General features: G+C 40.4%; 2 protein-coding genes across 2 annotated transcripts; one reads left to right on the forward strand and one right to left on the reverse strand.

Moving 5' to 3' along the window:
- The first annotated feature begins 2,793 nt into the window (after positions 1 to 2,793).
- On the forward strand, positions 2,794 to 17,022 carry LOC109628215 (gamma-aminobutyric acid receptor subunit rho-1). The gene is made up of 10 exons (XM_020085214.2): positions 2,794 to 2,932; positions 7,877 to 7,927; positions 8,021 to 8,127; positions 9,249 to 9,316; positions 9,643 to 9,866; positions 10,860 to 10,942; positions 11,532 to 11,672; positions 12,110 to 12,262; positions 13,511 to 13,707; positions 15,139 to 17,022. The coding sequence occupies exons 1-10, from the start codon at positions 2,826 to 2,828 to the stop codon at positions 15,439 to 15,441; spliced, it is 1,434 nt and encodes a 477-aa protein (XP_019940773.2). The 5' UTR covers positions 2,794 to 2,825; the 3' UTR covers positions 15,442 to 17,022.
- Positions 15,943 to 22,580, reverse strand: LOC109628216 (peptidase M20 domain-containing protein 2). The gene is made up of 7 exons (XM_020085216.2): positions 22,058 to 22,580; positions 21,075 to 21,223; positions 20,801 to 20,943; positions 19,991 to 20,145; positions 19,513 to 19,639; positions 18,516 to 18,623; positions 15,943 to 18,341 (listed from the first exon to the last, which is right to left on the reverse strand). The coding sequence occupies exons 1-7, from the start codon at positions 22,463 to 22,465 to the stop codon at positions 18,202 to 18,204; spliced, it is 1,230 nt and encodes a 409-aa protein (XP_019940775.2). The 5' UTR covers positions 22,466 to 22,580; the 3' UTR covers positions 15,943 to 18,201.
- Positions 22,581 to 25,024: the final 2,444 nt, after the last annotated feature.

Here is a 25,024-nt window from a genome sequence, read left to right on the forward strand (position 1 = left end):
CGCTGCCCCCGCGCGGAGGGTTATTTACCCCGATGAACAGTTCTCAGGCACAACTTCCGCCTTAATATGTTGGCTTTTAAAAGATCCTGTGCCCCCATCATCGATCATCTGCTACAAGACAGCACTCGAGTCTCAGCGCTTCTGATTTCTGGACATGCGTGTTAATGTAGTGTCGCCAGAGAGGAGCGTGAGGCTGTTCGCCTGACAGACCTAACTCTGGGGGAAATACCCAAAGTGAATGTGAGGCCGCTGATTGGCTAACCACAGGGTCGTAGTATTGACGTAGTTCCACGCGGAAGCAGAAGAGGAGGGACAAGCGGCAGAAGAAGCTCGAGTTTTTCAGCCACATGCTGACATCTAGCGACTGTTGACGATCTCAGATACACTGAAAACTACAATACATCAGATACTTCACACAGTATTTACTGTCAACACACCGCTTATATACAGGAAGTACTGCACACTGACCTCTCGCCATGACAAAACAAATCTATTATGTATTCTGACTATAAGGACTCTATCTTACATAATCTTTACATTATAAATATAAGTTTGTATATGTTTATATATGCAAAAACTTATTTTCTTTGTAGAGTGACATGACCAGTGCAGTATTTAAGTTTTCATTTCTGGTGATGTTGTATAGTATGGCAGCAGTACACACACACACACACACACACACACACACACACACACACACATATGAAACATTGAGCCAGTGGTGAGTTTTGAACCGACCACACTTAAGTTTATTGTCATAAAATCCCTGTAAGTTAAGAACTGGAAGAGTTGGAAAATTGTGATGAAGCATCTCAATTATTAGTAATATTTCTTTGTAAAATTTGAGCTGATCTTCAAATATTGCTGGTGCTGTGTCGGCTAAGTCATAAGAAGAATTAGTTTCCTACTCCAAACAAAAAAGAGAATGAAATCATGATCAACTTAAGAGCTTGTTTTTGCTGCCAACTAGTGGTGACAACATGCTTCTTCCAGTCTCTCTGACGTCACATGATAGCACAGAGAATGTGACCTCACCTGTTTAACACATATATTTACCTTTTGTCCCATAGTGGGCAGTGCAGCTATCTTTCCAAATTTTAAGGTGGTTACCCTTTAAAGATCCAGTGTCAGTCAGGCTTTAATAACCAAAAATGAATTAAAGTAAGTTCATTTTAACAATCTTAGTTAGAATTGTGTTGTATATGATATTCAGGACATTTTCTTAGAGACATTTTTAATGGACGCAAAAGGTGTCAATATTTCATAAGACTGTCACCTTTTTATCAGCTCTACAATCTTTTACTCAATGTTTTGTTTCAACTATTTGAAATTCAGCCCATGACATCTCTTGCATGACTCTGATGGGGATCTTAAATGATATTTGAACACCCCAGACAACAGCAGGCTAACTGTAGCTCAAGTGAAATAACTATAATGTGTTTATTGTATTTATGATAAGAAACACGACATGAACCTGTTTGTTGCCTGTGTTGGTTTGTGCAGTTCCATTCACTCAGCAGGATCCTGTAAAGAAGGATCAACAAATCTCAAAAACACAAACAATACCGCACATTACTTACACCAATTTTCAGATTGACATCCATGGATCTAACCCAAATTCATGATCTTATAATCCAACTGTTCAACAGCTTGCTTAAAAAAAAAAAGCAGGGCGGGGGTCATGTGGCTTAGATGAGTGTGACGTCAGTGCTGAGACGTTTTTATTTTTTTTTGATTGGCTTATTCGGATGGACAGCGCACGTTGACAGACAAATAGTGGAGCAGATTGTAGTGTGTTGCTTAATTAAAAAACGTCCGGTGTTTTCCCCCCTTGATAAGTATGTGAGGATCAGACTATTGGAAGCTGTGTGTTTAGACTGAATGCATGTGGTGTTTTATTTTTTATCCATCATCTGACAAATCAATGAAACCACGATTGAGAGGAAAACCATTTGGTGTAATGTCTTAACATTTACACACTCAATCAATATAATATGATATTTATTAATAATATATATCACATTATCCCTGGGTGAGTTTTAGATCTGCAGATTTGTTGTTTGAAAACTCTCTCTGCCTTATTTGTACTCAATGTGTCGACACATCAACCTGTGAAATCCTTTTTGGAGCATCCCAAAATATTTCCAAACGGTCTCCCCGGGGAAGACGCAGTGGAAAACACCACAGCAGGCAGAAAGAATATAACTCTGCCAGTCCAGGCTTTCATCAAAACTTCTAAAACTCAAATCCTGCAAACACTGTCCTGTCTTTTTTTCTTTTTGCTGAACATCAAAACCCATTTTTAAATGCCAGACATGAGACTGCAGCATCAGAAGGAGCACAGAAGCCTTTCACATCAGACACAGAGCTTCCTCTCAGCCTGTGGGAGTGTGTATCTCTAAACCGTTGACCTTACAAATGAGCATGCTGCATCATTGTGAGAATTGGTGTTTCTGGGCGGTGCAAAGTGGAGTAGAGCACAGCAGAGTGCAGGATATCTGAGCACAGCAGCACACAGAGAGGCAGACACATCCGCCGCTGGAGGGATCAAATCTGTACCATCTGACGCTCAAGGATTTATCGGTTTAGTCAAAATTGCTTTTCCCACTGTGGAGATTAAGCACCGTAGAATGTTTTCCACTCAGGCCGTAGAATAGCCCAGTGTAGCTTCTGCTGCTGCTGCTGTTGCTGCTGTGTCCTCTCCCCTCTCTCATCAGCTCCGGCGCTGGGGAAGGGAATGTCTCAGGAAGGTGGAGAGCTGCAAGCCCTGGAGGGGAGTCGATTCTGAGTGACAGGAGAGGTGCGTCCTCTGGGGAATGTGAACCATGCAGGTGGATGCTGTTGTTGTGCTCTTCTGTGTGTGGATCGTGGGCGCCGCTGGGAGGATGGCCCAGTCAAGGGGTCACAAGCTGGAGACCTACAAACAGAGCAGGTAATGTGAAAGAAGTCACAGATGGATGAAAGGCAAACGCGTGGATGGTTTGATTCTCTCGACAGGATGTGGGACAGTGTTTTATGAAGCTTTTACTGCAAAAAATCTGCAAATATTTCAAAATATTTCTGCTCTTTTTCCTTGTCCCGATAATATTTTCTCATAGATGGGTTTTTGATGTTCACACAATGTTGTGCTGTGTTTCCTGTGTCACCTGTGCTGCTCCCTCCCTCCTGAAAACTGACTTATTCAGACAGCAGATTGGAGAGCGAGAGAGAGACAGACAGAGAGAGAGGGAGGGAGAGAGAGAAAGAGAGAGAGAGAGAGAGAGGGAGGGAGACCGAGACCTAAATCCCCACATCTATTTATGTACTACTGGTGAATACCGTGTTCTTTTGCCCCACAACCACTGCGGGCCAGTTAATGACTGTTTACCCCAAAGGCAGCAGTTGTAGTCAATGTCGTTTTCAGGTGATTATTTAGGCTAATTGCTGCTTCGTTAATGCGCGTCCATTGGATTAGATGTTTTAGTCGCTACCGATCTAGAACTGGAAATCGTCCTTAGTTTCCCTCAGTTGAATTGGCCTGAACGTTAAAGGTGATTTAATTAGGATAGACTGTATATTTATTTTAGAATGTAAAAAGTTTTGGTGACTGCTGTTCAATGCAAGGAGCAGTGTATGGAGAGGAAACCTGCAGTGAGAACAGGTGGTGAGAGAAACATGACACAGAAACATTTACACTGTAAAACAACCTGATAATCAAAAAGGCTGAAATAGTTTAATGGACCTAGTTGCTGCAATTCATTATTTTTTCTTTTGACTATAAATTGACATATGTTTAGACAATGTTAACAAAAAGTTAAAAAATGTTTTAGTCTTAAAATGGCTTGTTTTGTCTGATCAGCAGTTTGATATTCAGACAAAAAGCTCCAATAAATATTGATTAATATTTATATCACCTTTCTGTTGTTTGACTAATTCGATAAATTGATTAATTGGCTATAATTAAAATGTTAGTTTTATCACAGCTGTTTATCACACTGCAGTATGTGAACGTGCAGCCTGACTATCAAGTCGACACCTCTGTTCTTCTGTACTGCAAAACAAGTGTTTAGCCCACACATTAAAGCATAAAAACAATTAGTGTGATTTATCTTTTATGTGTTTATATATGATGTTATTTAATTTAAAATCAACATTGACATACACAGCAGCATTTTTAGAATTAATTTAAATTTTGGAGTGTAATAATAACAATTGACCAGCATGTTTTAAAGTCCAACATAAATGCAATATCGCTAGATATTGGGCTCCTATCAATGTCAATATCAGATCTGAAAGCAGAGAGATAACACACTAACACACCAATTAATATTCCATTTTATTATCACTGTTGATTCTTGATTAATCAACTAAACATGGGATTTGTTAAAGGTTCAGTGTGTAGAATTTAGTGACACCTAGTGGTGAAGTTGCATGTTGCAGCTGAATACCCCTCACCTCACCTTCCCCTTCCAAACATGAAGGTGTTTAGTTTGTCCAGTCTGGACTACTCTCCGTAGAGAGGACCCCCTCCCAATGTAAATATGATTTGTACAATTAAGATGATTAAACAATAGTGAAAACCTCACAAGGATTAGTTTATATTCAATTTCCACCAATAGATCCTTTTCACCTGAATCTTACACACTGGACTTGAAATGCTACATCACAGCTTCCTATCATTCTAGTTGCTTAATTCAAAAATCACAAACTTGAATGACACTCAGAGAGCGCACACCAGGCCAAACTGTCCCCTTACGAAACCACATGTAAAATCATTTTTGGATCTGCACCAAATTGCACAAACTCATTTCATACCTCTAAACATGCCTGACTAAAAGTTAACTAGAATTAACAAAATTTTGAAAAATGCCCTATCTCACAATGTTTAAGAAAATGATGAAAAAAATACCTGATCCATTTACACCAAAATTAAATTGGGTTCTTTCCTGACTTATACCACATCTGTTCACCAAGTTTCAGGATAATCCGCGCAGCAGTTTTTGCATTATCTTGCTAACTAACAGACAAAGAAACGCAGATTAAAACATGACGTCCTTGGTGAAGGAAAATATTCAGTTACCACACATTTGAATGGCGAGAACTTGGGAATGTTCGGTATTTGAAAAAAGCTTAGTTAAGATGGCTCTGAATAGACTTGACTCAGAAAAATCCAGATTTACACCATCTGACATATAAAAAATAAACAGTTTTCCATAAATGACAATAGATTTTCAGCATTTAACAAACAAAAACATTATTTACTTGTAGTCTGGCTGTCGCATGCAGCCCCTAAAGTGAGAAACCGTCTTTGCCTTAATCTCTGGTGAAGATGATAAGATTTTCCCAAGCAGGCAAAGTACAGCTCTGTACGCCTCATAATACCATCAGTGTTGAATGATTTGCATCCACTTAATATATTCAACAAACCCTGTCAAATTATAATCCCCCTGCCTTTAGATACAGTATCACTTTTCATGCTATAAGTAGTGTTATTTATAGATCAGCGGCAGCATCGCACACAGCCGCCTGCTCGCATTCAAGATTGTCATCCGTTTGAGTTGAATACATGTGTTTGACATACACATACCTGTAGCTGCATGTGTGCATCACGGCAAACTGTCAGGATGCATGACAGGGTGAGTCTGTTCTCGCTGAGGGGACGTGTGTGAAACAGCGCAGGATTAAAGCTGCTGTTTTAATCTAAACAATCCATGAAATTACAGTCATCTGAAGTGATCATCTCAGCAGCCCTGAGGTGATTAAGAGGATCATTAAGTGTAAGAGGAGCACAATCATAATCATCTGTGGAAAATCTGCAAAAGACGGTTCAGCACAAGTGGCTCAAAGCTGTAATTTCTAAATGCCAGCGTGCTCTCAAATCTATTCTTCACCCCCCTAAACTCGTTGAAAGTCAGCTCACATCAGTCTCCTCTTTGCTGACACACAAGTCTGTGAATACAAATCAAGAGCGAATCTCTGATTCCTCTTCTAGCAGGAGGGTAAAAAAAAAAATCTCATGTTGAAGTGAAACTCGTCTCCCGCCTGCCTCCCATCGCTCCACTCCTCCTCCCACTCCTCGCCTGGAGTGTGAAATCGCAAGAGCTGCTGGATGTTGCCATGCGTAGGTTGTGGGAGTTTTCACTATGTTGCGTTCAAAAATTTCACTCACCGCCTTGAGGAGCAGGAGCGGAGCCCGGGATTTGTGTAGGACAGCAGAGTCCCACACAAGAAAAACATCAGAGGAAAAGACCCTCATGAGGTTTTCGAGATAATTTTGGGAGTTGTCGCTGGGTGATTCTTTGGACAGAAAAAAAAACATTTTGATGAAAGCTGCGAATGTCTCACTTTTGCGTTTTTGATACTTGCAAGTATATAAAGCATTCTAACGGAAAGCACTGCGGTACAAAGCCAAAATAGCCCGCTAGCTACGTATGTAGTGAAACATGACATTGATTTTAGCACATCTTCTTTATTTAAAAGAAAACAGCATGCAAAATGTACGATTACCCCAACTTAGCTAAACTAAACCAACCACGCAGCTGAAGCAAGGCAGCCAAGCCAAGCTCATTCTGACTTAATGACTTAACCACACTAAATTCATCTAAAAGTAATTCCTGTAGTTGAAATACATACATTTTGATTGACTAACATCTTTGAATTTTAGTTAGTAGTTAGAATAATAATAATAATAATAATTACTGAATATACATTTGAACAGTAACCACCATCAGCCCTTGACTCAAGCAGAATCTTAAGTTACATTTAAATTACATCTATTAATTTACTTTTTCATAAATCATTTCATTTTCAATATAAAGTAATCACTAAAGTTTGACAATACTGTAATACTGTGGCTTCCTAAAGATAAAGACATTACCCCCAATCCACTTGTTGAGCCCGCAACTTCAACCCCCTCTTCTCTTTATTTTTGAAAAACACGCCACTTTACCACAGGCCTCTGTGGTAAAGTGGCGTGTTCACCCTGATGCAGCCCGTGCAGCGATGCTTGCATGCAGGCCTGCCGCTGCAGAAACAGGCGTCAGGCCACACACAGCAGAGCAGAGCGCAGACCGCCAGTCTGCTGCATGGCGTTGTCAGGCAGAGAGGGGGTTGGAGCGGCATTTCTGCCAAGAGGATTAGGAACCAGCTGCTGGATGCTGGACGCAGACGACCAGCACCCAGTGCTCATCACTGCAGTGCAGCTATAGCTCCCACAGAACCCTGCTTCTGTTTGATTCTGCTCTTGTTGGGTTTTTTTCTGTTTCTGTACAAGCCCTTCATGTCTCCCTCTTTGTCACTTCCTCTGTGGTATTTCCTTAATGCATGTCCATGGTTGTCACAGGGATTTGGCCCTGTCTGTCACAGCATGCTCTACTCTATTAATCCATTTTAGGGTTTTTGGAATCTATCTTTTTTTTCTCCCTCTCTCTCTTTTACTCACTCTCTCTCTTTTTTTGTGTGTGTCTCTCTCTCCACTCGTGGCTTGAAAATGGTGCCTAAACGAAAAATATGCAGAGGCACGCCTCTTGAAAAGTCGCACCAGAGAGAAACTGACTTCCTCCAAATTGGATGTGATGACGAAATGCTCTTTTGGCCTTTGTGGTGATAACGTGTGTGATGTAACCAACGTTTTCTATCTCCGGAAGAGAGGAGCAACAAAACAAAACAAAGAGAGGCTGAATTATTGTTGCTACTCTGAGCTATAAAGTGACGTGTGCAATGTCAATGGGTCAAAAAAGTTGTAGTTTTTAAATTTAAATTTGAAATTAAAAAAGAAGGTAAAACTGAAGAAAACCAGAAATCTCAGCTTATTGTGGAGTGTTCTGCTGTTGCCATATGTGACAGATGTTCCTATTTATTTCATTATTTATTTATTATTTCTGCTCTTAATTAAAAGGTCACGGAGAGAGACCAGAATGGAGGGGGGTGGAGGTCAGAAATCTGGAAGGTGCGTCGTGATTCATTTCCTAATTGACTTTAAAAACTATGCATTACATGTCCACGCAGGTTTATTCTGACCACGTGTTTTATTGTCTCACAGCCCGATTTACAAACGAAGTCCAGACATGACAAAATCTCTGATGACAAAATCGGAGCAGCTCCTGAGAATAGACGACCACGATTTCACCATGAGACCAGCATTCGGAGGTGAGCGAAGAAATCGTTTTCCATCATCAACAAAACTGCAACTCAGACAAACACTGGCATTAGAGGCTGTGTGGTCAATCATCAAGTGCAGCGGGATAAGATCTGTGCAGCCATCATTGGTTTGGGCCAAACTATATAAGCATTAAGCTCTCGGAGGCCTTAATGACACCATCCATGCAAGCTGTGCTGGAGTTTTCAATTGCAGCTCAATTCTTTACATCACAAGAGTGTTAATACACGTCTTTTGCATTGCTGTATACTGGAGGGATTTGATGTCAGCTTTTTAAACTGCAGGATTATTGAGCGATAAAGACACACAGGCTCTTCATTTTACTGGAATATCATACTGGAATATATATTCATAATCTTTTTAGCTCCGTTTATCTTTTGATTTGTCTTTTGTGGCGAATAACCACACACGTAAGAACTTAACTTTAATCTGAGAGTTTTGGCTTTCCTGCAGTGGAGAGAGATGTGCTGTTTTTATCAGGACACGTCTGCTTTTAATCACGCGACAATCTGCTGCTGAAACCACACGAGTGTATTTGCAGAGTGTGTTTACTGTGTCTAGTTTCAAACACCGAGTGCGTCTCAGCTGGAAGTGGAAAAGGGAGCTGGATGCAATCCAGCGCTGCATCAACTTTGATCCATTAACGTGACCTAATTGTATTTGTGTACTATTGGGGGATGATGATGCAGAGTAAAAGGGCTGAAATAGGTCAAAAGTAGAGTCACAGCCAGACCGGCACAATCTGTTGTTCTATATTTGTGTGATTCATTGTTGGAAACGTGATTTATAAAAGCAAAAGGTCGATTCAGTTTCTCTAACCGCCATGCTGACTCTCTTTTAATGTGGGAACTGTTTGGTTTCTGCATTAATTTTAAGTCTTGACCTTATTATGTTACGATTTGGTGCTTAACATTGAACTGAATTGAATACCTTTTATTTTAGTTCATTCTTTTTTTGTGAAGCACTTGTTTCAATAAGTGCTGTACAAATAGTTATTATATTATTATTATTTTACCCACTGCGTCATTCATAATGAAGCAGGAAAAAAATATAACTTCTTTGAATAAAAGCAACATTTCTGCACTTACTGATGTGATGACCTTTTTATTAGGTCCTCCGATTCCTGTTGGAGTCGATGTTCAGGTTGAAAGTCTGGACACCATCTCTGAAGTGGATATGGTGAGTACAAAGCCTGGTTGGAAACTACTACTACTACTACCTAACTCTATATAAAACTAACAGGAAAACACTGCTTAGGCACTGATGCATCACTATTAACAATCTTTAATGTCATAAATAATAAAACTGTCAGTGACATGAGAACATTTTACTGCACAACCACAACTTTAACTTTGATATTTTGTGTAATTAGCAGATAGTACTTTTACCAAAGTAATATTTTGAGTGCAAGACTTTTGCTATTTTAGAATTTTTACATTTTACTTCATAAAGAGAATTTCCTCAACCACTGTTCAACACCTCCAGTGTTTTCCACCTTTCTGTAGGACTTCACTATGACACTGTACCTGCGTCACTACTGGAAGGACGAGCGGCTGGCGTTTCAGAGCACCAACAACCAGAGCATGACCTTTGACAGTCGCCTGGTGAAGAAGATTTGGGTTCCTGACATGTTCTTCGTCCACTCCAAGCGCTCTTTCATCCATGACACCACCACGGATAATGTCATGCTGAGGGTGTATCCTGATGGCAACGTCCTCTACAGTCTCAGGTGAACACACTGACTGGGATGTGCCTTTCTGATTGTCCGTGAAGTTGTTTCTGCAAACATATTTGAAAAAAAGAGATATAACCAGTCAGTAAAACATTTCCAACAGAATATATTTTGTACTTTCACTGTTTGATGAAGAAACAAAAACACGCCACATGAAAAGAACACATAGAAGACGTCAGAAGACCTAAAGATCACCATTGATTTACTGTAATGAATTTCACCATAGGCGAAAGGTCCAATATTTGATAATTGTAATCAGTGTAGCTTACGAATGTGACAGCACTAATCAGAGGAGAACATCATTATACTGTGACTCTGGTATGTACCAGTTTCCCGTAGGGCGTCTATAACCTTTGTAATCAGGAAAATGCTTTATATTCACAAAGACAGCATGGTATTAGATCATTTGATTTGAAAATAAATGTGATAACAAGAGAGTATAACATATGTGGGATAAAAATAAAACAACAGCGCAGGCAGTTAACACAGGAAGAAACTGAAAACACATGAAGAAGATCAGAGAGGAAGAGTCACAGGTTTAAAAGAACTCAAAGAAATCAAATGAAACAGTAAATAATAGAACCTGTCTGATTCATCGGTTGGCTGATAAAAGTCAGCTGATTTAAAATGTTTTGAAACCTTTATTTTTCTGAATTTACAATGCACAAAAAATACATTTATGTGTATACCGGTATTTTGTATGAAAAATATTAATTAATATAATTCAACTTCTAATTGGCTGTAGTTGTGTTTTCTTTTCTATTTATAATAAATTAAATTAAATAAACATATGACTGCTGATTTATTGGTATCCTACATTTTTTGACAAATATCGGTATCAACATCAGCACTCAAAACTCCACATTGTAGTCTATTACTTCTAATTTTATTTTATTTTGGTTGATATTTACATTAATTTGTGAATTTAGTCTAAATTGCTGTTGTTTCAAAGTTGAGTTTTTCTTCGTGTCTCTGCTGTTTCCCCTGCAGAGTCACTGTCACTGCCATGTGCAACATGGACCTGAGCCGCTTCCCTCTGGACACCCAGACCTGCTCGCTGGAGATCGAGAGCTGTGAGTGGTTATTATCAATCATACAGACAAATATATCAACCAGACACTTGAGTCTAGATCGACATTTACATTTTGATAACCAGGTCCCAGATTACCTTAAAACATTGTGTAATATGTATGGTTCTCAGGTTGATAAATAGACAAAATAGCTGTAAAACCTTTTGTTTGTTTACTGATCACTTTCAAAAACCCAAGTTCATTGAGTGCTCACTCAATGAACTTTTCTCTTTTGTCCTTCTAAAGCCAAAATATGTCATTTGCTATCAGATATCCCATGAAATCTCAGACACATTATACCATAAAAGATTTTGAGCATGTAAACAGAATAGATATCTTTAATTCTAATGACCCTTTCCCCTTGTATAAACCCCACAGCGTCACTACTGCTGAGCCACTAACAGTCGCAAAATCATAGCGTGCTGTGAATATTTCAGTCTCCAGGGACTGCTGGTGGTGCTTTACACTGGTAGTCTTGTCATGTTTTATCATTTTGTCACGCATTTTGTTCACATTCGCATCCAGCATTGTTCATACTAGATCTTATTTGGTTCGTTACAGATGTACTCACTTCTACATATTGTCCCACCAGATGCATACACAGACGATGACCTGATGCTGTACTGGAAGAAAGGAAACGAATCCCTCAACACTGACGACAGAATCTCTCTGTCCCAGTTCCTCATCCAGAAATTTCACACCACCACCAAGCTGGCTTTCTACAGCAGCACAGGTACTGCAATCCACCACATCGCCACTTCCAATACATCCAGTAAACTAAACTGATTATGCAAATGGACCAAATGTGTAGTTGCATGTACAAGTTAAACAGTTCACATGGAATTTTACTTTCAATTTCCCCAGCTGAAGCACCAAGTTTTCCTTATGTAATATCGATATCCCCTGAATGTTGCACCAAAGAAGAATGCAATAATATTTAATCCTTACTGTGAAACCAAATGAATCCATAGTCTGCCAACCCTATGTAAAGCCCTGCAGCCTGTCACTAACCACATGTCACCTAGCGGCTCACAAGAACAACCTGAAGCATAAAAATGGATTTTACGTCCTATCTTTCTCTGCCAGAATAGCCGGGGAACAACTGCTTCAAGTGTCTGTACCGTGCAGCAGCAGCTAACATGTGACAATGATATTATTTTCTTCCTAAAGGCTGGTACAATCGTTTGTACATCCACTTCACCCTGCGGCGACACATCTTCTTCTTCCTGCTGCAAACCTACTTCCCTGCCACTCTGATGGTCATGCTGTCCTGGGTGTCCTTCTGGATTGACCGCAGGGCTGTGCCCGCCAGGGTGCCACTAGGTACGATTCCACACGTGTGGCCTTTACAAATAAACCACTTTGTCCATCAAAATGTGAGGAATTGATTTCTTACGAACAATTTTATAATACTAAAGAGGTCTGGTCTCCCTCTAGTTTATGGTTCATGATAAGATAAGATAAGATAAGATAATCCCTTATTAGTCCCACTATGGGAACATTTGCTGTGTAGACACTGTATACACCCCAATCAGGTAATGCTAACTTCTTTATATCGTAATAATGTCCCCTCACAATGATGTCATCATGACTATTCACTGGGACTTCTTCATGATGTCAATTCAGTGATCATTTTTTAAAGAATTATATAGGCCTCAGATTGTCTCTGTGGCTCAACAATTTGCAAAAATATCTTACTGTGTTTTTTGAGACCATGACCTTGACTGATTTGTACCAACACTTACAGGGGTGCTTTACAGAGCAGTTTAATGCTAACAGCAGCATGTCAAACTCACAGAGACAAGCAAATATACAGTTTGCTAATGTTACCATCTTTCTTATTTAATAATGTTAGCATGCTGACACCTGCTAAATTGCTCTAAAGACTAATTACTGCAGAGGCTGATGTGAATGTAATTCAGTTTGAACAGATTTAGTCATCGTGGGAATAGACAATGACAGTGTCTCACCACAACAGCCAGAGACAAACCATTCGCTTTTCACCATTCTTTATTAAAAAAACATAAACTCACAAATCTCTTCACTTAAAGTGGCCAGCAAGTTCTGGTGGCCTCCAGCTTTGCAGCTCAGCTCTGTCTCTCAGGAAGTCTCTCTCCTGTGTGACAGCTCAGTTGCTGCCTTTTGAGGGGGAGAGTTGATTGGCCAACTAGTCTCAGCTTTGCCAATCACCCCCCCCCCCCTGCTTCTCCAGCCATCTCCACATAACAAACCAAATTCCTGGACACATTTGGCATTATAGGCAATTTGAATCATTATGTACATTTGCAACAAAATGTATGGGAAAAAAATCAATTCTCTAGCCCAAATGCTGCTTCTCTAGCTTCCCTACAGTGATCAATAAAATATGAGAATAAAACAGATACTAGACTTTGAACAGACAGCAGCACAGGTACTGCAATCCACCACATCGCCACTTCCAATACATCCAGTAAACTAAACTGATTATGCATTATACTAGACTGGGCTCATATGTGCATCCCTCTGTGTTTTGTAACAGCTGGATACAGTAAATAAAATCTCTGCTGTTTGTTTCGTTTTGCTCCCCTCCAGGCATCACCACAGTCCTGACCATGTCCACCATCATCACCGGGGTCAACGCCTCCATGCCGCGGGTCTCCTACATCAAAGCAGTGGACATTTACCTCTGGGTCAGTTTTGTCTTTGTCTTCCTGTCGGTGATAGAGTACGCGGCGGTCAACTACCTCTCCACTGTGCAGGAGAGGAAAGAGAGGAAGCTGAGGGAGAGAGTAAGTGAGATATTCTCAGTACGGTTAATAGTTCACTTATGAAACGTTGATCATTTAATGTTTCACAGTGACAAATGAGACTGGTCGCTCTGTGTTGTTCCTCTTTTAACCAAACCAGTGGAATGATTTATTAGAGGACGTTTTCTTGCCAGATGTGAAGTTTATTATTTTTTTTTTTAAGTAAAAGAACAAATGAATTTACCTCTGATTAAGCTTCATTTTGGCCCACATGTCCTATTCCAATAAGGGAACAAAGCTGTGCAATGTTTACTTGTATTCTGGTCATGTTAACAGAAGAGAGAACATATTTCTTACCAAGTAAGGAGGTTAGTACGAGGAGTAAAACGTCTGAGTGTGTGGCCAACATATTCCCATGTTACTTTCAATTTTCACGTTCACGATGTTCTTCATGAATGATTCATGAAAAACAGTTGTTCTAATTGTTGTGGTTTGAACAGGGTTTCTGAAGGTTAAAACAAGTTAGATTTATTCCTAAGACCATAATAAGCAAAAAAGGCAAATGTCAAGTACAAGAGATATAAACCAGTGGCAATGTCCCTGAATTACTTACACTTCCATAATTGAAGATAAGCTTAAGTAGCAAAGTAGAAAATAACCCTCAATATTCCAGGTTATCTCGCATTGGTAGCAAAGTTAACATCTACCTTCATGTATTTAAGATGTAGTACTTAATATTATACCATATTTAAGATTTTTTAAGGCCTAAAATTCAGGTTATTTTTTAAGACCTTGCAGAAACCCTGTTAAGTCAGACACCAACACTAATGGATTCATGTTTAACAGCTTACATGATTTTAAAACTCTTTACAAGATGATTTGAATATCCACCCAATGTGGATAAAATTCTATCATCTTGTAATAGTTGCAAATAAAAATGTCTCTGTCATTAAAAGCGAGAAAGGGGACGGCCAAAGTAAGTATGAAACATTAGAGTTTGTAAGTAAGTCACACAACACAAAGACGTCTGACCTGATTTTATATTAGAAAAATGTACCCATTAGAATATTTCTGAATTGGCAGAAGCATGAATAAATTATTTATGTTCATTTCCACTAAACAAATAAATATTTACTAAATTGGCTCACTTAAAGCTGCTTGAGGGGCGATGGCAAATTATTTCTGGGACTCGGGCTTGTGTACTTTATGACTATTCTTCATCTGCCAAATGTTGCAGCATATGGAGCCAAATTGCCCACGTAGCCTCGGGTACATTTCCTGCACAAACATCCTTCTATTGAATGTTTCATTCCAAAGTTGTTTAAAAGCCCTGAGTTTGCAGAAACATCCGACAAACCAATGTTTTTATTTGCCTGTTACAGTTTGAGTTAGAACTTTTATGAAAGTAGTGTCTATTTTTACCAGAGTGTCCAAGTGTCAGTTTACTGTTTGGTGTCCGTTTTACCTCTCTAGCTGCCGTGCACTTGTGGCATAGGCAACCCAGACGAGATGATGATCGACCCCCAGATCACTGGCTATGGGTCCATGGATGTCAACACCACAGGGAATTATGGGATGCCAGAGAATGGCGGCCGCCAAGAGCGAATCTTGGCCCAGGTGGCACTGAACGACCCGCAGATCACAGGCCAAGTAAAGCCAACCAGGGGCTACGTGAACATTTGGATAGACACCCACGCCATAGACAAGTACTCGAGGGTTGTCTTTCCTGGTGCGTACATCCTCTTTAACATCATCTACTGGTCCATCTACTCATAACACGGGCTGCAGAAGTGGGACATGTGTAAGAGACATCTGTGACGGGACTCCAGGAGCTCGGCTTGTTTGTATAAGAGCAGGAAAGACGCCGCTTTTGATTCTTTTCAGACAGAGAAACTGCTCATTCGATGAATGGAGACCACTGACAGACTGGTGATCATTGCCTTCTTGACCCAGCCACTTAAAACAGAGGTACTGACAAACTGGACAGCCATCAACGATTGATTTATCAATCCATCAAATCTATGTTGTATCTTTAGTGTTGTTGATGGAAAGTTTCGATATTGTCGCTGCATGAAGCTTTACTGCACAAACACACCAACACAAACTGCAACTATGTGCAGATTAACTCACCAGGGGTATGATTCTGGATGCAGTGAAGGAAAATGTCAACATGGATTTCTGACAATGCCAGCACATGGACAGATTCCTCCCTCTTTGCCAAGAAGTAGACTTGACAATCAAAAGCAAACAAATCATTTTCAAAGGAATAGCGTGACATTTTGTGAAATGCATTTATTTTGTTTTCTGGTTAAAAGATTAATACCTTTCTAATATCTGTCTGTTAAGGCCTAACTATAAAGCTACAGACATCAACCAGATAGCTTAGCTAAGCACAGAGACTGGAAACAAGGGGAAAAGCTAGCCTGGCACTGTGTGAAGGTGGTCATCTCTAGCTCACATGCTAAGAGGTTTCATCTTGTCAAAATGTTTTCTAGATGGTTATGTGCCAAACAATTTTATTGCTGAGATCAGAAACTTCCTGGACACTTGGTTTTCACTGGTCGGGTACATAATACTGTTAAAACTGTAAATCATCTAACTGTTGGATTTACACCTCAGTGTTTGTTTGGATTGACAAATGAAATGTAACTTATTAATAAGTGAACTGTAGAGGTGCTGGTTGGCGGATTTGATCGTCAATTCTCATCTAACTCATCGCAAGAAAGCAGATAAGTGACATTTTCCAAAATGTGGAACTATTTCTTTAAAAGCCGGATAATCCAATTATTCTTAATGTTCAAATCTTCTGCAGCACGTTGGTATGATTCAGTCTTTGTTACATTCTCTTGTGATCTTTGTATTAATGCAAGTATTTCAATGTTGAGCTAATTACTGCATAGCATTTTTGTCATTTGACAAAGTTCATAAAAAAAACGCTAAATATTTAAGTCTATTAAAGTCACAAGTGTAAAAATATATGTTTAGTAAATCCCAAAATATTGAAAATTATATTAACTTTTGTTTTTTTAATTCTCATTTCTTTTTTTATACAACTGAAGCTCATCTCCTCTGTTTGGTGTTGTGAGGCTTTGAGGTTCACTGTGACCTCTTAGTTGCTAGTTTAATCATTTTTTCAGCTTAAAACAACTTTATACTTGGTTAAACATTTAAAAAACATCTTTTGGTGGTTCATAAGAAAATTTAATGTCCAAAAAAAGAGGTATACATTTAACTAATGACATATGTTATATGTGAGAAGGTGTTTAATAAATGTTTGGTTTTCTGAAAATGTGATTATTTGAGCATTTGAGGTTTGGAGCTGAACAACAGAACCACAATAAAGCATTTTAAACCTTCTCCAGAGGCATGGCTGAAAATATGTTTTCTAACACAAATTTGTGACCACAAAGTTTGTGTTAGTTGAAGGTTTGACTCCTCATGTTTCCAAAATATCCCTTTTCCCTGTTTTTTAATACTCTATATTCAAACAGTGCTGGGGGATAAGCTTTCACAGTTATTAGACATTGGACTCCTACCAGCTCCAGGGCTTCTCTTCACTCTCTGGCACAAGTATGATTGCTGATGAGCATTCATACCCAAATCGCTTTTAACGGCATATTCTGTAATACCATTAACTGCTTGCATGCGATGTGGTATAGTAAGTCTGAGACCACCTTTGTTGTCTCTTTTCTCTAAACCTTTTTATTTTTTTCAATTTCTCCAAATAATGTCCCACAGGGCGTGGTGACAGTTCCGCCTTAGTGAACCATCATTCTGCAACAAACCTGAACAAGAGCATTGCTGCAGAAGAGAGACACGAAAAAGATTCAAACATCAATAAGATGTCCGTAACCTGATTTTCCACCATATCTGTGACCACTGAATGTGTGCTGCTGAAAACATGCCCAGAAATCTTAACCACTCCAAGTGAAATATCCAGAAATGAGACTGCAGCCTGTTGGCACAGTGTATCTGTGATGATTCTCAGTCATCCAGGTCATGGTGTCCTCAGGAGTCGTACGGGTTTACACAAGCAAGTCCAGGAGCCAATATAAACACGTATCTCCTGAACTTAACAACAGTGGTGCATTGAGCTAGATGCTCACTGAACTTAGAGTGTTAGCATGCTGACATCTGCTTGTTAGCATTAAATGTGAGCTACAGCTGAGGCTGATGGCAACGTAATGATCAGTTTTAAGGTCATAAAATACTAAACAAATGCTGCTAGTAACAAACTGATCACTTTTATCCATTGGGGAAGAAGTGTTCCATCATTTTTGACTTCATGACTTAAAACAGCAGCAAGGATGGTGGATTTAAATGTTTTCCCATTAATCATAGCTTCACCTTATTTTTTTAACTCATGACTATTTCTTATAATGTTAATCTGTGAAACTTACTCATTCCACTCTCTCCCCATATGAAGGTGGACTATGTTACTAAATATTAGCACCCTCCACCTCCCTTGAATTCCTTATTATTTTTCATATAATTATTATCACAGTTGGTGCATTTCATGAAGCCTTCAAAGCTGCATCATTTCTCCTGTTTCAGTTTGGCCAGGCCGAAATCTTCTCTCACTTTCCTGAGCAGATCGGGGCAGCAAACTACATCCACAGCTGTCATAGCCAGGGTTTTGGCTGTCCTCAGGGTGAACAACTGGGCTGTCTCAGCTCCTAGTGCAGGAAAAACAGGAGGAGGAAAATAAAGCACGGAGTAAACAGAAAGTAAACAGGAAAACGAAGTGACCTGGAAAGAAATGACGTCTGTGAAGATGTCTGATCGAGATGCATTTCAACTTTTGTTACAAGAAACAACATCTGTTCCCGATAAGACTCGTGCTGCCGTACCTGCTGCTTCGGTGTATTCCTTTGTGTGGTTAAATGCATCTGTGCCGATGTAGAAGAAAGGGTGGATGCCAGGAAGTATGAATGAGACGTTGCCAAAGTCTGTGGAACCTGCCAGATGACAATACATCCACTGTGATTATGATTCTGTGCTCATCAAGTAAACAACAATAAGACAATAAAGATCTGCTGCGTTCACAGCCCCAGGGGTCACAGCAGGAATCTTTTTGAGGATTGTTTTGTGTTCCTTTGTGTTCCCTTGCTATAGTATTGTGTTACCTGGCAATAGCTTCCTGTTGCCGTTATGCAACAATGTCATCTCACTAGGTGCAGACATCTGCATCCTTGCAGTAGCTTGACAGCATTCTGCAGATCAGATCGTGTAAATTCACTGTCACTAATTATTAAACCATGCTTGTTTTGCAGTAGCACTATATCATGCCCAATTTAAAGTAAAATTCAATAAGCTGATCCAGTGGGATGAGCTGAAATGGGCTACATAATAATGTGTGGATACTTGATCCAAGCCCATTGGGAACCTTCAGGATGTGATAGGCCGGGCTGAGATTGGACAAAAACTTTGACCCAATTTTTTGAGACGTTAACGTCGACTGGGCTGAAAGTGCCTGTGTCTGAAAACAAGCAAATAACGATGTGTGTTAGTCTAACACAAACTCCAGTGACTGCATTGGGTCGGGTCTGAACACAAAAAACTGAATGGCTGTCGGGCTCAGCTGGGTTAGTTTTCTCTTTAGCTCGGAGAGATTCAAAGAGAAAAATGCAACACTCCAAACTCATATGACTCAGAAGGAATAAAAGAAGAAAAATACTGTGAAACAACACAATGTGAATCGTGAGGTAAAATAAAAGAAGCTCTCAAAGAGAGTCTGGCCGTGATCCTTAAGGGGCTCTGAAGCTGAGTCACTTATTATGATTTACACGTACAGGGAAAGAAAGAGATGATGATTTCTTTTGCTGTGATATTTAGATTTTTACTCACCAGAGAAGTTTTCTGGCTGCTCTGCAAACTGAATCTCTAAAGCTTTCCCATTTTTTTCATACAGGCTTGACAGTGTGGCATTAGGGAGAATGTTGGAGTAAGCATGGGACGGGTAGATTATCTCCACCTAAAGGGAACACAAGTTGAGCCTCATCCATAAAATGTAGCATGAACATATTTAAGTTAGTTAAGTATTTAAGTTGTATATTGACAACATATGAAGCCATGCACACTTTATGTGGGGCAAACCTGCAAATGTAGTTATGCATTATATAACAGTAGCATAGCAATCAGAGCATAATTACAGGAATGTGTTAAAAGGGCAAAGTTATATAACAGAAGAGTCAGCGTCGACATTGTATTTCTCCTCTATATCAATACACTGTTTGTTTGTTCCTGTGCTTCAGTGTTTATCTACAGAGGAGGGACACAATGTGAGTGGAGCCCAGAGGAACACTGTATTTTTAGGTAAGATTACTTGGCAACCAGTTGCCACGGCAGCTGCCCTGAAGCAAGCCTCTGCTTTGCCCTTGAGGTCACGAAGATCCTTCACCAGTGGCGTGCGCAGATAAAACTCTAACTCTGTGTAGGCGGGGATAATGTTGGGCTTCTCTCCTCCGTGTGTAATGATGCCTGAAGACAAGAAAATGCAGACGATGAGCAAGAGAGCGGCAATGATGAATGAATCCATATGTCTACTATCTAACTACTACTAACTATCCCATATTACTGGGGTTTGTTGTTTCTGATTTCCATTAGTGATTAAACATTTGGTGAAAAGGTGAAAATAGTCCCGTTACTGTATAGTTTAAATGGAAAAGATGATACAGAGGCAGAGTTAGAGGGTCATTTGTGAGAATTGATTATCTATATTACAACAAAATCAAACGTATCCGGTTTCTGGCGCACTTTACACATTTATTAGAGAGAGAAGGAAAATTAAGGGAGAGAACGATGGAGACCCTACATCTGTTTCTATATGTTGTTTTATAGGTTTATTTGAGTGTGTGCGTGTCTTTTCATGCGACTTCTTCAACACCAACAGAGCTTCTATTTTTATCAAACTGACATTTTATTGATTCCCATAGGGTTCTTTTGTTTCCGTGGCAGCTAAATTCAAACCTTTATACAGCAGTTTGACTCCCAGGAGGAGCACACCCCTCATTCAGTCCTAAGAATTGGCCACAGTGATGCCAATTCTTTGGTCTGACCCTTGAGTACTGAGAAATAGCCAGGGTCAAGAAAAAAACGTGAACTACTGCTGACACAGCTTTCGTGTGCTCCTCACCGTGAAGCCTCCACTCCACTTTCATCTGCTGCCTGAGCACGGAGATGTTGTTGTAGGCCAGGACAGCGGCATCCAGGGCATTCACTCCCTCCCAGGGGTATGCACCAGCATGAGAGGGCTTCCCGTGGTACTTCACTGACACCCTGCACAACATCAGCATAGGTAAGAGTTTAAGAGTTGTCTGCAATATGTACAGGTTACTGGAGTTAATTAAGAGGAAGAAAAGCCACAGAAGGAAGTTGTGAATCCATATGAGCTGTGAAAGGCTACGTACACCTCAAGGGCCACACCGGGCAGGAAGGAAACGTCCTGCTGGGTCGGATGAGCCATGAAGACGAGGTCGAGGTCATCGAATGCCCCCGCCTGCATCAGGTCGATCTTTCCTCCTGTGTTCTCCTCTGCAGGAGTTCCCAGAACAGTTACCTGGTTAAAGAAGAGCTTAAATCAGTCATTGGACATAAATATCATCTCATGTGTGTCAGTCGTTATGGCCTCTCAGATAAGATGGATTAAGAAAGTTCATTTGTGACCTTGGAAACAGAATATAAAAAATAATCTTTCTTTTGGGTGACATTAATCACAATAACCAGTCTAATGTTTTCCAGTGTAGTGGATTTAGTTTTTTTTATCATAACTTGTTAAACTAGTTCAACTTCTGTCTTTTTCTTCTTGAAATGTTTTTATCCACAACATGATAGAAAACACTTCACCAAAGGTCCAGTGTGTAAGATTGTAAGACTTTTAGCAGAAATTGAATATAAAATAATCCTATGGTGATATTTTCACTAGTGGGTTTTGTCTAAATTGTAGTTTTCTTTACCCTAGAATTGGCCCTTTATATTTAATGTACATTGAGAGCGGCTGCTCTCTATGGAGTCCGCCATGTTTTTTACAGCAGCCAAAAACACCTTTTGAGTTTTTATGACAACTAAAGGTTACCACACAACTTTCATGTTTGGAAGCGGACGGTGAGGTGAAGGGTATTCAGCTGCAACATGCAACTTCACCACTAGATGTCACTAAATTCTACACACTGGACCTTTAAATGTGACCCATTAGATTGAGCTTATATAAATGTCTGTTGACATTTAGGCTAAAAGACAAGTATAGTAGCACTTTATGTTCATTGTGTATGTTCCATCGACATAGATAGAGAGTGAATTTTCATTTTTGGGTGAACTATCTGAAGTTACATGGACATGTTGTGTGTAACTGAAACATGAATGATAGTCATCTTGTTCAGAGTGGACTCTTCACCTTCACTGGGACAGGGAGCTGCTGACTGTGCTTCTCCACCGCAGCTCTCAGCCCCGCAGCGGCCGCAGCTCCCACCTCCGCGATCAGGTTGTGCCCGCAGGCGTGTCCGATCCCCGGCAGCGCGTCATACTCGCACAGGAAGCCCACGTTCAGCACCGGCTCACAGCCGCTGCCGCCGCCCGCCGGACCCCAGGTGGCCCGGAAGGCGGTGGGCAGCTTGTAGCGGCTCTGGACGGTCCAGCCCCGGTCCTCCTGGGAGAAGAAGCGGAGCAGCCGGTCGTGGGCGAAGGTTTCCTCACCGCCGAGTTCAGGACGGATCCATATGTCCCGGCTCAGACCGTGCAGCTGCTCTGACAGGGTGTCTATGTGCAGCTGCAGCGTGTCCTTCATCTGCTGCTCTGTCTCCATGTGTCCTCACTGTCCTCACTGATAACTTTCACCTTAGAGCTGCTGGAACTTCGTGTGACGTCAGAGAGGAGTCACAATCTCCTCTTAGAGATAGTGGCAGGGGGCGGAGCTAGCTGCCCACGCACCGGAAGTAGTTTCAGGTTTTGATGGAAGTTTAGGTTGTGGTCATAATGGATTGTTGGCTAAACTTGTAAACACTACAATCACACACCACAATCATACACTATAGATTACAATCCCTTCCTCCCAACCAGAGCCGGCCCTAGCCTTGATGGGGCCCTGAGCATAATTTGATTTGGGGGGCCCCCCACCTCACAGTATGGATGGTGAGGATGGAGCAGCTCTTGCAAAGTCCGGCCGATGCACTCGCACAACCAATTCCAAATTGGCTGTCAATGACACTCCAACTAATTTTTATAGCACTAAATAACTAATGAAAACCAAACTTACGTTGACGTATAAGAACTAGATAAAATGACAGAAGCCCTTTTTGAATAACATTTATTTGACATGCACAAGCTTTTTAGTCTAGTTCATGTCCCATCCACTAACATGGAGGGGGCAGGGTTCATCACCTATACTGCAGCCAGCCACCAGGTGGCAATCAAAATGTCCCTTTTTGGGACCTGTCATGTCTAATTCAGTTTACTTATTTATTATTTTGTTGATTTAAACATGGCAAATTTTCTTTGAATGTGGAATCTGTGGTTTCAGTGGACATGGTTATAGTTTTTTCTGCTTCTCTGCTAGATTCACCACTATGAGGTTATTGTTTTCACTACTGCGCCAGTAAAGAAGACTAAGGAGACAAAGAATCCTGCTTTTTCCATTGAAGCCTCTGCTGCTTAAAATTGTTCAAATGAAAAGAAAAAAAGAAAATCCATGAAATAAAATTCAACTGAAGTGTTGAATCATCAACTGTTTCAGAGGTTTGCTTTAGCACTCAACTTCATACAATACTGTAATGTACTAATGTTGCATGCTTACATTAGGTTTGATGTAAAATGAAAGGATTCTCTCTTTCTAATACCAGACCCATCTCTCTGAAGCAAGGTGAGGATCGCCATCTGCTGGCCACGATTATACTCACATTACACTTGACCGCCTACAACTGTAGAAACTACATGGCTTCTGTTGAACTGAACCGAAACATTAAATTAAAATGTAATTGTTGGAGGGTTTAAACATGCTCACACACACACAATGAATCACCACATATATAAGAATGCAATTCAACAATAAAACGAAAGTCCAGAAATAAAATCTTCCCACAAACCAACTCACATCTTTGCATATGAGTGATGTGCATACATGGTATATGTCAGATCATGGGCCTCCTATAGACGACTGTGATATGCTGTGATGAATGAGAGTAAATATAATGCCACAGTAGAGGGACCCAGAGAGACATACTCTGGTAAAAGGCTCCTTTCCCTCATGGTTCTGATTTGATTTCTTTTGAAGATGAAATAATTAAATATTCTGCAGCTTTTCATCTTTTACCTTGAACAATATAAAAGAATGAATAGAAAATATCTTTTTTTTATTATTATTGTCTACAGCCACTAAGGTGGTTCTACTCCTGCAGCAAGCAAACAATTATTTCCCTCACTGAGGATGAACTGGGATCTGTCAATGAAAAACAAGGTCAATTAGTTCTGAATGAATAAAGACAAAGCTCCACAGCTGCTACGCTGTGAGTGTGTGTGTGTGTGTGTGTGTGTGTATGTGTGTGTATTTGAGAGTGAGCAGGTGTATATGTATGTGTTCTCTGCCTGTATTTGGGTTGGGGGTTAATTGGGGGCGGCTGTCACAGGAGGAGACATGTTGAACAGCGCTCAGAAAGATGACACCAACACGGCCTCCTGACATGTCCTGTCTGTCAGCTTACTTCACGCCTCACTGGTGACGCACTGACACTCCACCGTGCATCAATTAAGTGACATGGAAAGGAGGAACCCATGTGTCGCCCCCATTGTTTTTTACCAGGAGATTTGCCTTGCGAGCATGTGCATGAGTTCACATGATTACACGTTTTTGGCCTCTTGTATCGGCCTGTGCTTGAATGTGTTAATGTGGCTGAGGACTTTTATTGTTTTTTCCAAGAAGATTCTTTCAAACAGCACATCACACTGATGGAGTCTGAGGATAAGAGGTTCCTGATAAAACCATTTCAGCTTCAGAGGAGAAAGGAAACCAAATGTAAAATAGATTGCACACTGAGTGATGCTACAAATAAAAGCTCTGTCTACTCCCATGACACACTGAGCACATGATATATACGTTTGCGGGAGGTAAATATTTCATAAAGCATAGATATTTTAGACTGAGCCAGCAGGGATCCCACAGAGCAGGAGTGTTGCACGAGATATGATGTGTGCATGCGGCACGCCCCAAAGGAAGGCTGGTTTGACAGTTACAAAGAATGGATGAGCCCCTAATGACAGCCTGTCTGAAATGAGGGATGAGACAACTAACAAATAATGCCTGCATGTATATTTGTAACCGCTGCGAGTGTGGTCCACATATTCATGTGTTTGTGTCTCTATGCCAGAGTGA

Source organism: Paralichthys olivaceus, chromosome 12 (assembly GCF_024713975.1).
Source record: "Paralichthys olivaceus isolate ysfri-2021 chromosome 12, ASM2471397v2, whole genome shotgun sequence".
In the NCBI taxonomy this organism is placed as follows: domain Eukaryota; kingdom Metazoa; phylum Chordata; class Actinopteri; order Pleuronectiformes; family Paralichthyidae; genus Paralichthys; species Paralichthys olivaceus.